At 44.1% G+C, this 14,730-nt stretch overlaps 1 protein-coding gene across 1 annotated transcript in view; it reads right to left on the bottom strand.

Moving 5' to 3' along the window:
- Window positions 1-742: 742 nt before the first annotated feature.
- Window positions 743-14,730, bottom strand: part of PAPPA (pappalysin 1) — a 243,399-nt gene continuing 229,411 nt past the window's right edge. The window contains exon 22 of the mRNA XM_043566322.1: window positions 743-6,497. Coding sequence (XP_043422257.1) covers window positions 6,390-6,497 — 108 coding nt within the window. The 3' untranslated portion in view covers window positions 743-6,389. The remainder of the gene's footprint in view (window positions 6,498-14,730) is intronic.

Raw genomic sequence — 14,730 nt, 5'->3', positions numbered from 1 at the left:
TCTCTTAAAAAACAATAAGTAGATCTCAAAACACAGAGTGTATTATGAATAGTTGTCGTGAGCCACCCCTGTCTCATAATAATCAAAACAAGAGTTAATATAATCTGTGTCTGCTGCAGTTCTAAGAATATTACATATTTATCTTATTTAATTCTATCAACAACATCCTGGGGTGAGTCCTTTTATTATTTCCATTTTACAGATGGGAAAACTAAATCTTAAAGCAATTAAATAACTTTACAAAGATCCCATGGCTACTAAGTGGTGATAAGATGAAAAATGAGATCCAGTAGGCAGATCAAAAACAGCAAAACATCAGCCTCAGCTGCGGGCTCATTTGATGAACCAGATGACTAAGCATTCAATTATGAAGAAAGAAATGAAAATAAAGAATATGCTGGAAGTATATTGTTGAAGATAGCATCCAAAAGGCTAGCTATAACTGTCATATAACCATAAAAACATGTGCATATATGTGTAAATTTCTATTTATATATTTGTTTCAGTTCCCTAAAATGTGAACTTTTTTTTTAACATGTAAGAATGTTTTTCAGTTTTTGCATATGCAAAATGCAGATGTTTACAGGAATTTATTTGTGTAGAAGATTGGGTGTAGATCGAATTCAACCTCACGCAACCACTGATCTTCTCATTCAAGACCCTAGGGTTCTCTTCCACATGAGTGTGTGTGCATATGTGAGTCCTTTAGATTTCCACAACACACAGAAACCACACCGCTACATACTGAAGCATACAAGCTATTATATATTTTCATAATATAGAATTTTAAGGTATAGTAATCAACAGTGGCAAAATAATTCTGTCTTCGACATTATTTTTTTGTGTGTGAGATCCAACCTGTAATTGAGACCAGAGAAAACAGTATGGAAACACAAATCCACGAGAACAGGATAAAAATATCATGAACAGCAAAATATGTCTGAGTATTTAAAACCGTATAGAAAAAATAAATTAGATGAACAATTGTGTAAATATAAATTAAAAAAGATGACATTCTTAATAAATAAAGTTTACTATTTACAATTTTATATATTGCTGAAAGACTTAACTTAGATCCATAAAAACACATAAACAGGAAAAAAAAAATAAAACCCAAAATAGGAGCAGCAAATTTATGCGCGTGAGGTACAGAAAAAGGATTGGAATTGTGTTTTGTTTTTGGTGTTTAGATTTTTTTTTTTTTTTTTTACTTTTTTTATAGTAGTAGGCCAGTAGAATTCTCATGAGAACAGATTTTTAAGCACTTCAATGGAGAATCATTTTTGGTAGTTTCCAGAAGGTGCCAAACAGATTTCAACATCATAACAATTAGAAATACCCATAATAATTATAACAATAATAAAAAGGTATAATATGATACATAAATATGGAAGAGCAGTTTGTAATATGAATACATTTTCTCTAGACGAGATCACAGTTTTATTTTGTAAATATTACATTTAAGTATATATATACACACATATATGTACAACTATATATACATGTGCATATATATGTAAATTTATATTTATATATAATATCTTTATATAGATAGATATCTGCGGACAGGTTATTGATTATAGAGACCCAAGAAAGCAACTCAATAATTGTTCAAAATTCTCCTCACTGACTGCTGGTGTATTAGTTTGAGAAGCCCCGAGTTGTTAGCACTCAGAATGCCATATCTTCTTTTAATGAACACTTGATGTGGAATTTTAAGTCTGAGAAGAAGATGAGATTTTAGTGACTCCCTTCCTCCATGAGGTTGGAAATGGCCCATGAGTCTTGACTAGACCACAGTAAACTGACTTTTACACTGTAAGATGTAATTGGCTTTTAATCAAATTCTAGAACTGGTAAAGGCCAGCACAGGGGAGGAGAAAATCCAATGTACCTAGGAGTGAAATATTCCCAAATACAAGCCTCTCTCTTAAGGTGGATTATAAAATCCAGGAGCTCCAGCTTTCTTCCTTGAACTATCACATGAGCACTCCCTGTCTTTCTTAAATGGCCAATGGGCCTGTGCATTCTTAAAAAGTAACCCATGGACTTTGTGTCTCTCACAGATTGCCACAGCCCCTTTAAAATCCTCAGGGCCTCACCATCCCCTGCCATCCCACTGTGAGGTAGGTAAGTAGTATCATCCCCATTTTGCAGCTGGAGAAACTGAGGCAAATGGAGAAGCTATCTGAGGACTTGTTCAAGATCACTGAGCAAACGGAAGCCTGGAGTCAAGAATTCCAGGTTCTTTCTCTAGAGACATAACTCCTCTCTCGGCTATTATACAAATCTTTTAAAGATCAAACCATTGGTAGGAATTTGGCAAAACGTAAATAAGTTACAAGAATAGGCTTTTATTCATTTGCTATTTAGTCTTTGCATTTGCTGATTGCTTGGTTGATTTTGTTTTGTTTCTCAAAAACCATGGGAAGTACCTGTCTGGTCATGTAGCAGCTTTTTTAGGAAAGTGGATCGTGCAGTGTGATTCTAAGTGCAGTCTTTATAAAGCCCAGTGCTCTACTGGTAAATACAAACATTTTATAACGTGAAAAGCACAACACACTATGTCCCCTTAATATTAGGTAAAACCAATTTCCAGCCCTCCCTACTCCCGGCTACCACTGATTGCCACCAAACAAATAGACAAAATGCTCCCCCGACAACAACAACTACATATCAAGGGGGAAGAGGTCTTATTCCTGGACCTACCACAATGTACAGAAAATAACAGCATTATAAGATCCCGCTTTATGTCTCCTGCTAGGGAAAATTTTTATGGTTGTGTCTACCTACTAGTCTGTAGAATAAACAGTTCCCTTTAGGAAGCACAAAAATAGTTTTTTTTTAATTCTTATTTTTAATCATGCATTTTATTTCCTTTTAATCTTTGTCTTCTATCAATCTCTATCTGTACAGCTTTCTTACCGTCAATTTCTTTTTATTTTCCCACTTGAAGTAGTTCCAGAAAAAAAAAAACAAAAACAACCACAAAACATAAAACCTCAAAACTGTTCACTTGAATTTATGGTTTCCTTCCTTCCTTCCTTCCTTTTTCTTTCTTTTGTTCTTTCTTTTTCTTTTTAAAACACAGGTAAGACCTATAACAAATTGACAGTTACAACCAAGTTAAATTGAACCTGGAAGGGAGGTAGCTGAAATCTGTCTGAAAGAATTATTTTCAACAAATAGCATTTAAGCATTGGCCAAGGTGGGAAAAAGGCCAAGAGAACCGTCTAGGCAGTGACTCAACATGCTGAAGCCCGGAGTAGCAGCGCATACCCTCCATCTTCAAAGCCCTATTTATTTATGATCGCTCCCTTTCTTAACACCCTAATTTAGCCACCAAAATGGACTTCCCAAGGACTATCTTCCCTTAAGAGATGGTTGGCACAGACTATGGGGGTAATGCAAGTCCTCTGGCCATGCAGTTAGGGTTGTGGCTTGGAAAGGCTTCTCAAAACAGGGTTTGGAGAACTGTCTTCCTCATCTTTTCTTTCTTGCTGCCAACAGGCTAATACTTCTTCAACCCAGAACCCCCAACTGCTTTAGGGCCCCCGAGCTGCTGATAGACAACAGTGCTTCAGACCTGCCTCCTTGTGAGTACTCCATTATCCTAAGCAGGAAATGATCAAAGGGATAAGACCATGAGTTCATTCCCAGAAAGAAAATGAAGCCGGAAATCAGTGCCTCGCACAAATAGAACTGAGTCTCTTTCTCTAAGTTTTGAGAAGGGCCTCCCACGTGAGCATGAGGCTGGTCATCAGTGGGGTAGCCTATCTTGCCTAATATCATTGTGAGTAACAGGTTTTATTGATGGTAAGGAGGAGACTGGGTGGTTCTCTGCTCAACTCAATCTGTGAGTTTGAAGATCAAAGTCAGCCTCTAGGAAACTTTGCTCAGCTGGAGAGTATGGGCATAGACAGGGTGAGAGTGAAGGAAGAAAGACCACGAGGGTCAATTTAAGGGAAGCTGGTGAGGTTTTTCTGTGGTTCCTGCAACCCCACCATTAGTAATGGCGCCTTTGGGTCTCCAAGACTTTTTGCACTACTTCCATGCATGATAAAGCAATTGGGAGGGCCCATACCATTACCTTTCTCAGTTTATATCTTGTCAGCTGACCACACATGCTGATAACTCAGCTAGGGCAAGAGAGGGGCTTTAGAAGTTGGCAAGAGTCCTAAGATACTGGAGGGAGTACAAAATGGGATCAAGTCTTCCGATTTTGAGGATGGTTTTGCTAATGATTGGCCCTGGTAACTATAGAAAATGATCTGAATATAAATGAGATGTGAGTTTGTAATAAGGAAATATAAGGGATTTGAGTCTGTCCTTAACCATGGTGGCAGCTTCTCCATTCTGGAACCCAGTCTCAGAGTTTGGAACACGGAACAAGCCACACGAATCTAAGCACTGCATCATTTGTGGGCACCTGTGCAAAAAGCACCTTGATATATGTATATATTGGCTGATAGATGTCTTCTCAAGTGCTCCTGGTCAGCAGGTAATTGCTGTCAGGAGTAATACAGGAAGAAGGTTCCTGAAGTTATTTTTGGTCCCCATAGGAGAAAGGACGATGACTGATTAACAATGACTGCCTCAGGTGCAGCAATGAGGAGTCAGCACACATGCCTGGGGTTTCCCATTCCTGTGCTAGACTTTGTTTTTGTTGGTTGCTTTCACTAGATTTGAGATGACATGATTTACAGCAATCTTTATGTGATACCCTCCTACTGCCTCATTTTCTCAGTTCCAGGTCTAGAAATTATGTCCAGCTTGACCATTCTCGCCACCTCTTTCCATATTAATTTCTTCCCATATTAATTCAAAAGGAGCGGACAAGTAACTGGTGGAAAACAGGCAAAGAGGACCCCAATGAGGTAGGGGCTTCCACATGCAATGGACTACCTCCCTCTCAACTTTTGGAGGCTGAACCTGGGTAAGAGGGAAGGGCGGACCAACCACAGGTGTGGATGGGAGTCCTGACAGCTGGAAGACTATGTGAAGAACATGATGACCATGTTTGGTTGTTGGGGACTGACGCTGTGTGCTCTTTAGCTTCCCTCTGAGGGCCCTCAAGAACACAGCTCAGATTGATCATATCCAAAATGATTCTCTGTTCTAGAATGCTGCTCAGGGCAACTGTGAGGTCCTCAGCACCAGAGCCTGATCTAGCCTGGAGGGCCAGGAAGGCTGGGATAAGGATAATAACTCAAGAGTCCCCACAATTCCAGCAGTCTCTGGATGGCCCCAACAGCATATTTAACACTGGTCCACTTGATTATAAAATCTAACACTGGCTCAGACATTCTGGACTCTCAGTGAGGGTTTTAGTATCTCTAGTCCCTCTACTCCCTCCTAGGATGAGAAGCCCACCCATGGGGGATTTAACTTCTCACCATGTGGGCCAATGAGGGTTTTTCTCTTGCGGAAGGGCTAAGAAGTGAGGAGCTGTGGGAAGATGTGGGTCACTCTTAAGGCAGACTGTTTGGTTGTGTGGGGTTTTTCCTAACCTAGTCCTACCATCTTGGGGGTACTCAATGTATAGGATAGAGCAGCAGGAAAAGTAGCAGCGAATGTGGTCCCAAGGCAAGATTTGGGGAATGGGTGGGTTCTGGAGGGATATTATGGCCTCAAGCAGGGGGCTGTTATAATACCTTGACACTGCAACCCTATGCCATTTCCAGCTTGGCCTTAACCCTGGAGTTGGGGTAAAATCCCCCCACGGCAGAAGAATTAGGGGGCTTTGCATACCTTGGATTCTTTACCTCACCCTGGGTTCTACTTCCCTAGAAGGTAGGTGATCAGAGACCATTTCACTTCTAATCCCAAAGGACTGCACAACAGTGCATGCCTGACATGTTCCAAGCCTCAGAGTACAAGCTCTCTTGACAACACTTGGTCTTAGCAGTTTCTGCAACTGTTCTTCTCCCAAGGACAGTATTGACTAGGAGCTTGGGAAAGGGAAGACTGAGTTTGTTCCCGTCTCTCTCCGCTCAGTCTCCAAAACTGCCCTCACACAGATGTCTGTTGGGGTACGTATGCATGCATGTGTACTAACCACATATGTGCATACTCCTAACTGTATAACATGTTTCTTGCCGTGGCTGTGTGACAAATGATTTGAATTTTAGGCTCTGGGACAGCACACTTGTATATGCAATCCATCTAAGACTTTGGGATGGGATTCCATTCCATCCTTCAACATGGCGAGACTTGGTTCATGCGCCCCTACTATGAGTCCTTCCTGGGTGAAATTAAAGGCAGACCGGTTGGGTGCTAAGGATCCCTGGTGTGGGGAGGCCATTCCGTTGAGCAGCTGACTGTGAAATCAATACCAAAGGGATGCGGGTCCTGGCGCTGGGAATTCTTTGTCAACTCCTTGTCCTTCCTTAGCCATGGCTGTATCCCCGGAGGTCTTTCCGGCTGTGTTCTTGGGCCTGGGGGTCCCGACAAGCACAGTCACCTTGTAGGTCACAGGACATAGGAAATGGGGTAACCTGCAGAGAGAAAGAGAGAAGAAGTGAGCCAGGTGGTTGGGTCTGATATAGTTTTGCAATGACTGAATTTGGTGGGGGAGGGGCAGCAGACTCAAGTTCAACTCATAGCTCTGTTTCTTGCTAGCCCTGCAATAACTTTTATCAAAATCATCACGGGTCATTGTAGCAGCAGCTTCCATTTTCAAGGGCATTTATTATAGGTCAGGCACTTTCTAAATAGGAAAACATCAAATCCTTTGACAACTCTGTAAGATGATGGGTAATAAAACAATCACCCTTTTTCAGACAGGGAAACTGAGGCTCTCTGACAGGGGCAGGCATTTGCCCAAAGTAAAAAGTGACAGATCTGGTATTTAAAGTGGGAGAAGCTACTTTTCTCTGAGCCTCAGGTTCCCAGCTAGAGCACTGGTATCATTAAGCCCCACCTTGCACTGTGAACTCTAAGGGCTGAATGAAATCATGGGTGAAAAACTGTAATGTAAAATGGTAACGTAACTGTAAATCCCAAATTTTGGTTGAAGGCTGTTGAGGAGCAGATTTTAAGAAAGAAAAGCTGAGAGGTATACAACATGAATTGTTATACACATGTAACAAAAGCTGTGAAAAAAATGTAAAAACTTTTCCATCCCTTCACACGCTCTGGGACCTTGATCTGGCTTTCCTTTCTAGAAACTGAAAGCGTGAATGTCTTCCCCATGCAGCAGATGACTGGTCTTCCCAAAGGGCACAGTGCAGGCCCTGCTTGAGCCAGGCCCAGCCTGGGCTAACGCAAGAGGATTTCACCTCATTGCATCATGGTATTTGCATATAACTTTTCCCAGGAGGCCCCCATCTGCGCAGATGGGTGTAATAACCTCATTCGCCTCCTGCCTCGGCAGGGTCTCCAAGTGCTCACACAGTCTCAGGGAACATCTTTGTCCTCCTGGCTTGTGGACTCATTCTGTGTATCTAACTCTTCTCTCTGCCTCTTGGCCTGCCTTCCCTCCCTCCCTCTCAACCTCTTTCCATCCTGCAATTTTGCAGTGATTTAAAATGGAAGATTGAAGTATAAGCCCCAGCCCTCTCATCTACTGGTGTGAGCTTGAGCATGTGACAACTTCTCTGAGCCTCAGTTCATTCATTCATTAAATGGGCATAATGAAAGCATATACCTCCTGAAGTTGTGATGAGGGATAAGGGAACTGATGAAAAACATATAGCACAGTTCTTGGCATATGCTCAGTGCATCGATGGGTCGATCCATCAATTGAGAGATATCTCACATCTCTCCCTCAGTGAGGCAGGAACCATGTCTGTTTTGTTCATTCTTGTTTTCTCAGAGCTTAAGCCATAGAATGAATGAATGTTCATTTCTCTACCTCTCTCTCTTTCATTGTACCCATGACTAGCACATCTCTGTTTCTCTTTTCAATTTAAATTCATAAGCATTCAGGGGTGCCTGGGTGGCTCAGTCATTTGAGTGTTAGACTTTGTCTCAGGTCACGGTCTCATGGCTCATGAGTTCGAACCCCGTGTTGGGCTCTCTGCCATCAGCACAGGCTTGCTCTGGATCCTCTGTCTCCCTCTCTCTCTCCCCCTCCCCAACTAGTGCCTCTCTCTCACTTTCGAAAATAAACATTTAAAAAATTCATAAGCATTCACGAGAATGCTAAGCATTCTCATAGATGCTTCTTCAACGCAGTGTCTTTCTGCTTACAACTACTTGCTGTTCCCTGTTCAGGACACGGACTACCTAGTTGTCATGCCTTTGTGAAGGCTGTGCCTTCTAATCTAGAATATCCTTCCACAGCCTCTAAACGACATAGAGGAAATTCTCCAGTCCAAGTGGGGAAACTGATGGTGGGGCCAAGTCCAAATCTAACAGCTGAGGTCAAATGGGGAGAGTACCATCATGGGAGCCAGGAGGCCTGGACTGGTCTCCTTGCTGGATTCACAGTCACTGAGCAATCTGGGGAAAATCCCTCCACTGCCATGACCCTCAGATACTATATCCATAAAAGGGTGATTTTTAAAAAGACCACACATTTCATACGGTTGTGAAGTCCAAACACAAATAAACATCCAGAAACCCCAGCACGTGGCCTCACACTCAGGAGATGCTTGTGCTGAATCAGATTTCCCGCCAGCTCACATTTCACCATCGGTGACACCTTTGCTGCCTGTTGTCCCCTTCTCCCACCTCCCTGACTTCAGCGGCTTCTTTGTCCTCAACTCAACCCTTTCCTTTATCTAGTCTCTTCTCCTGTCCTTGCCACATGCTAACATTAGAATGATCCGGTTACCTCTAATATCCTGTGCAGAGTTCTCTCTATAATTCTTTCTCACTGGGCTCTAGGACCCATTAGAGAGAGTCTCACATCTGATTTCTCTCTCTTAAATAGAGAGAGAGAAAAAGCTTAAAAGAGAAAGAGCTTCCCGCTGCGTCTCACACAGGCAAAAATTGAACAGATCTCTTAGAATAAGACCCAAAGTCCTTACCATGAGTTCAAGGCCTTGCATGATCTGATCTCCACACACACTTCTTGGACCACCTCTGGCCCCTTTCTCTTCCTGACTCTTGGTGGCTTATTTATTTATTGGTTCCTCAAATACTACAACTGTTTTCCTACCTTTTTTTTTTTGCCCATAATCCAAACTTTATGGAAAAAGTGACACCAAAGTACGAGATCACTGTTGTATACCTTACAAAATTAAACATAATTATTGGCAGATAACCTGGAATTACTGAACAGATAAAACTTTCTGTAATAGAACACAAATTCAGAAGGTTGTGTGGATCATTAGCGTCGTTTTCTTCTAAATGAAAGGTCACCCCTTCTGTGACCTTTCCTCCTGTTGGCTGGGATGACACTGTCCGACAGCCTCCATAGAGAACCACCATCTGAGCAAGTCTCTAGCCATCAACCTTCCTCTCCCCTCACTGCTCTTTCCTGGCCAGCTGCTCCTCCATTCTTCAGGTCTTTGTCTCAAGTCTCACCTCCTCCCTCATTGGTCTGACCAAAGATCGCATCGTCACCTTCATCTCATATTACGTCATCTCATTCTGAAAGGCTTCTGTACTTGTATGCCAGCTCAGTCTGAGCAAGGACCATGTCTGTTGTTGACCTGAGTCTTTATACATCACACACTCAATGGACCCTTGAACGGAGGAACAAATGAATGCATGAATATGCACCCAGAACACAAGGCAGGGACCCTCTGCTCTTGCACTCACTCTCTATGTGAGTGTGTACATGTTGCTTCCCTTCTCTGGGCTTCACTTTCCCTACCTGTACATTAAGATTTGATTCTAATGCTCTCTACCTTCCCATCTGTCTGAAAATCCTTCTCATCTGAGAAAGGCAGAAGGCAAAAGCCCTGGCCAGAAAGGATGTAGAAACTTAGGCTTTCTCCACAAACCCTGTCTTGCACGTTACCCTTTCTGCCATCCCCAGTTCTACGAGCTTGTCCAATATCACCAGCTGGCAGGGCCCCGTCACCAGTTAGTTTCTCTAAGCCAGTGTGCCCACCCTGGTGAAGTGAGCAGGGCATGGCCACTCCCTTTCCTCCCCAAGTCAGCCAGGGCAGTTTTGGCATTTTCCCAAAGAAACAAGTCTGGAAACTGAGGGAAGGAACCCCGATCAGAATAACAAAGTCTAGAAGGTTTGGTCTCAGGAGGCAGATCTGGAGCCTCCTTATCTTCACTGCATGCTTGTAAATACAGCTGCATTTACTGAGCCCTTGCTAGGAGTTTGGGAGGCAGACAAGTTCAGGTGTGGGCTCCACCTAGGTGCCGCTTTTCCAGCAAGTCCTTGGCGCCCTGGGGACTTCATGTCCCCATCTGTAAGGCAAGGGTCCTTGGAAAGACCTCGCAGGGTTCTGGTGAGGAGTCCATAAAATAACCAGCTCACAGAAGCCCTAGTGCAGAACAGACGTACAGCCTCTTGTTTCCTCCTCCCATCCTTCCTCTTGCATCTTAGCAAAGTGCCTGTTCAGAGCCTGCCTTGGGATCCTCTCTTGTCACAAGCATCCTCCGTGGCAAGTGGGAACAGAAGGGTAGAGACTGTCAGCTCTACCCACTTCCCAGGTGTTCCCAGGTCTGACATGGGTCCACTGCAGTGAACACCACTTTACACACACACACACACACACACACACACACACACACACACTACCAATTCCTGCGGCCCTTCCACGTGCCGGATAATTCCTAATGTGCTGGCTAGTCCACACTGCACAATGCTGTGAGGCTGTCACTATTAGCTACCCATCCTGTAGGTGAGAAAATAGAGGCTTCAGAAAGTTTAAAAGAAAACAAACTCACCCTGGGCCTCACTACTAGTCAGTAACTAGACGGTGTAGGATTCTAAAGTCCACTCCAAACACTGAGAGCTTTTCAGCAGGTGAGAGTAAGAAGGCTCCTCCTTCACAACCTGGCCAGGCTGACTGCTGCTGTGTCTTTTGATAGCCAATAGCCTTTTGTCCCTTAGTATGTGCCTGGCTGAGTTAACCCAATGTGCTCTATCCCACTCACCCCTCCCAGCAACCCTAATAAGGTAGCTATTCTTATCATCCCCATTTTACATCTTAGAGGAAACGAAGATGCACAGGGGTGAGTCAATTGGCTGGCGGCTGGCCTGAGATCTGCATCCCTGTTTGTAACCACTCCTTGGCACCGACCCCCCAGGAGGCAGGCGGAGCAGGAGTCAGGGTCCCCTTTTTATAGAGAAAGAAACTGAGACATGGAAAAAAGGGTCACATTCCTGGTAAAGTCAGCTCTGAACCCAATTCCCAGGTTTCCTGGGAAATTCCCCAAGCAGCTTCCTACCTTCTCCCCCAGATGGGCTCCCAAGAAAACCTACCACCCACAGCACAAACGCCAGGGTGGCCAGTTTACATGTGGGATTCCCAGCACCGTGTGGCTAGGCTATCCCATAAATGGCTTGGCCACCCACTCTAGGATTCTGTCAACAAGCCCAGGTCAATGACCAAAGGCCATGAGTCTCTCCTTTTCTCCTCTGTACTGGAGATGGTGCTCAGGGACAGGGGTTTCTCCTTGGGGTGAGTTGCCCAGGATAACACCTCCACCTGTGTGTGTGTGTGTGTGTGTGTATTCAGGAATACAGCCCAGGCAGATGCATCACAAGGTCCTGGCTGCAGGTATCCTCTGAGGCTGGGAGACAGGCAGGGGCGGGATTGTGACTCAGACTCAATGGGGAGGTCACAAGCAGAGAGTGTGGGGAGCAACACGTGTCCTATGCTGAACGCCAGAACGCCTTGACTGCCCACACGCCCACCGTGGGAGCTTGGGCACATCACTTCACCACTCTGAGTCTCAGGGACTTCACGGTGTCGACAGATGTAATGAGATCAAGCAGACCAAGGTGTGATGCAAGTACAAGGACTCCCCGTAAGCTCTTTGGAGGCAGGGTAGATACGTGCCTGGTACAGGGCATGGAGGAGTCAGTGAATACAGAGGCGTGTTTAAATGTGGATAAAGTGGTCATATGGATACAGGGAGAGAGAGTAAGGGAGAGAAAAGGGAATGAGACTTGGGTTTGATTCTTTATGCTGTTAGGCAAGTTATTTTCGTTTGGGGGGCTTCAGTTTCTCTGTAAAATGGAGGCAATGACAGGCCTGTCCATTAGAAGTATTTTGGATAAAGTATAAAATTCAAGTAAAGCACCTAGCATGGTATATGGGCATAAAACATGTGCTCAATACATGATGGTGATAATGAGGGTGACGGTAGTAGCGATATTGGGGATGTTGCTGTTGATGGTGGTCATGATGATGTATGTTGACAATGGTTATGAGAATGGGAACTTTGAGGGACAGTTGGGTCTGAATAGGATCAAACTAAAATAAGTATCTAATACTTACAACTCCTATCAGTCTACACTAACACCATGTATTAGGTGTTCTTGTGGACATAGTTCCTCGATAAGCCATTTACAGATGAAATGCATGTTTACTCAAAAAACAAAATAAAATAGTGTCTGATTTATCCACATGGAGAATTCAAAGCTCCATCCCAAACAGGGAAAATCATAACACTCCAGAAGCCAATGATTTGGTGGGCGAGGAATTAGTATAGTGTCTTTAGTCATCTTCTTGTTATCTCTTACTAATCTTTCAAGGTAAACACATCTAGCCCCTCTTCCAAGAAGCCTTCCAGGATCCTCTAGACTAGTTCAATGCTTAGAATCATTGAACACTCCTTGGCTCTGTGGATAAGGTTCAGATTCCCTGGCTTGGTTTATAAAAGCCCATTCAAGGCTCATTTCTTACCTCTTACTACTTACATCCCCTCTCACCCTGTGCTCTAGCAACAATTAGGGAAATGTAGTTTCCTTAATATGCTCCCTTACATCTGGGCCTTTGCACAGACTGTGCCCTCTGCCACAAACACTGCCCTCACATCCTTGTCTCTGGTCCTCCCCCAACTCCTTTAACCTGGCTAAGATTTACTGTCCCTTTCATATCTCACCTTTGGTGTTGCCTTCTCCAGGAAGCTTTGTCAGCTTCCCTCACTTGCTCTGTCTCTGTTGGCACTTAATATACTCTAAATAAACTCAGCATGGTTGGGACTAGGTCCATCTTGTGGCCTAGAACGTTGTATGTCACATATATAGCAGGTGCTCACCAGTGGGGTATGTCAGAACCAGGGATCCATCAGTGAGCAAATGGATGTATATTCTTGACCTCATGAAATGTTCATTTGATCAACAAGAGGGTACAGATTCCGAGACAGTAAATGCATTTTATAGTATGTGCCAAGGTGATAAGGGTTTTAAAACAAAGAGAAAAAGTGGAATCCAAAGCAAATGGGTGTGTAAGGGATAGTGTAAGGTGGGTGGTCAGGGTGGGCCTCATTGAGAATTTGACACTTCGGCAAAGACTTGGAGGAGGTGAGGGAGTGAGTCATGTTGGATGAATGGAGAAGAATGTTCTCAGCCAAAGAAGGAGCCAGTGACAAAGTCTGTAGGTAGAAGGATGCCTGGCTGGATGGTGAGGAGTTCAGAGGGCTAGAGTCAAGTGAGAGAGACTACTGAGAGTAGGGAGTGAGGCCACAGAAGTAATGGGGGTAGGCAGAACACATTGGGCCTTATAGGCCATTGGGAGAACTGTGAAGGGCTTTGCACAGAGGAGTGATACCACAAGACTTGTTTTAGGAGGACCATTCTAGTTCCTAAGGAGAGATGTAAGACCCACTGATGGACATCACCAACTCTGCAACCCAATACCCAACCCTTTAGCATGGAACACTCAGCGAAGAAGGCTGCTGTCCATCTAATGATGTTTATTATCTTCTCATGTATTATAGAATCACTAGCCTCCTTATACCAATGGGCTTCATTTGGGTATAATGTCCTTTCCTAAGAAACCACGTTGTTTTCACTTAGATTTAGCAAATCAATATGGCAACCCTATACTTAATGTCATCAGTTAGGCATGCCATCCTGTGCTGAGACCGGTTTCTGGGATTAATCTCTCCTTAATCTTTACTGGTCTCTGCCCCAAATAGCCCTCAGATTCTGACTCCATAGCCAAGTCCCTCAGGGAGCCATGTGGAAAAGCCCTAGACATGAATATAATCCAGATGTCAAGAGATAAAAAACTGAAGGTGAGACTGGCCTGCCCAGGGTCACAGAACTAAGTCACAGAACTGGGACTCCACCCCAACTTCCCAGACATCTTCCACAATTAGTCCCTTAGCAGCTGTCTGAAACATGACCATAACTAGTGTTCCAGGCCACCACGCCTTACAAAGCCTTGCTATGTTGAATAAGTTAAGGCTGTTTCCCCTTCTTCCCTTAAAGCTCCAACACATGCTTACTGAGAATGATTCCAATTATAAATGATTTTTTTTTGTTTTGTTATGAGGGTAGATTACTGAAGCGACCGTTCTGGAAATCTGCTCTGTATTCGAGACTCCTCAAGGCTCCAAACAGGAAAATAATAAACTGACATGCTGAGAAGCTGAGTCCTGCCCCTTCCTGTCTGCCTTGCACTGCAGACAGGTGTCTGGATGGGAAACCGGTCACCCCTGTCAGACGGAGTTTCCTGCATAGTCTTGCTCTTGTCTGCCAGCTGGGCCCAGGTCACCCCACAAGGCAGATGTGGGGAACAGCTGGTGTCTGGACAGACAGAAAAAGGGAGGAAGGATGGAGGGAGCAGACTGACATTCTGGGCCATCTGACTAGGAGTCCCCAGGCCTGGTGACTGGGAAGAGGGTTCGGTAGAGAGTTGG

The sequence above is a fragment of the Prionailurus bengalensis genome, chromosome D4 (genome assembly GCF_016509475.1).
Source record: "Prionailurus bengalensis isolate Pbe53 chromosome D4, Fcat_Pben_1.1_paternal_pri, whole genome shotgun sequence".
Taxonomy (NCBI): domain Eukaryota; kingdom Metazoa; phylum Chordata; class Mammalia; order Carnivora; family Felidae; genus Prionailurus; species Prionailurus bengalensis.
The sequence above is the reverse complement of the archived record's forward strand: the minus strand, read 5'-3'. Positions and strand labels throughout refer to the sequence as shown.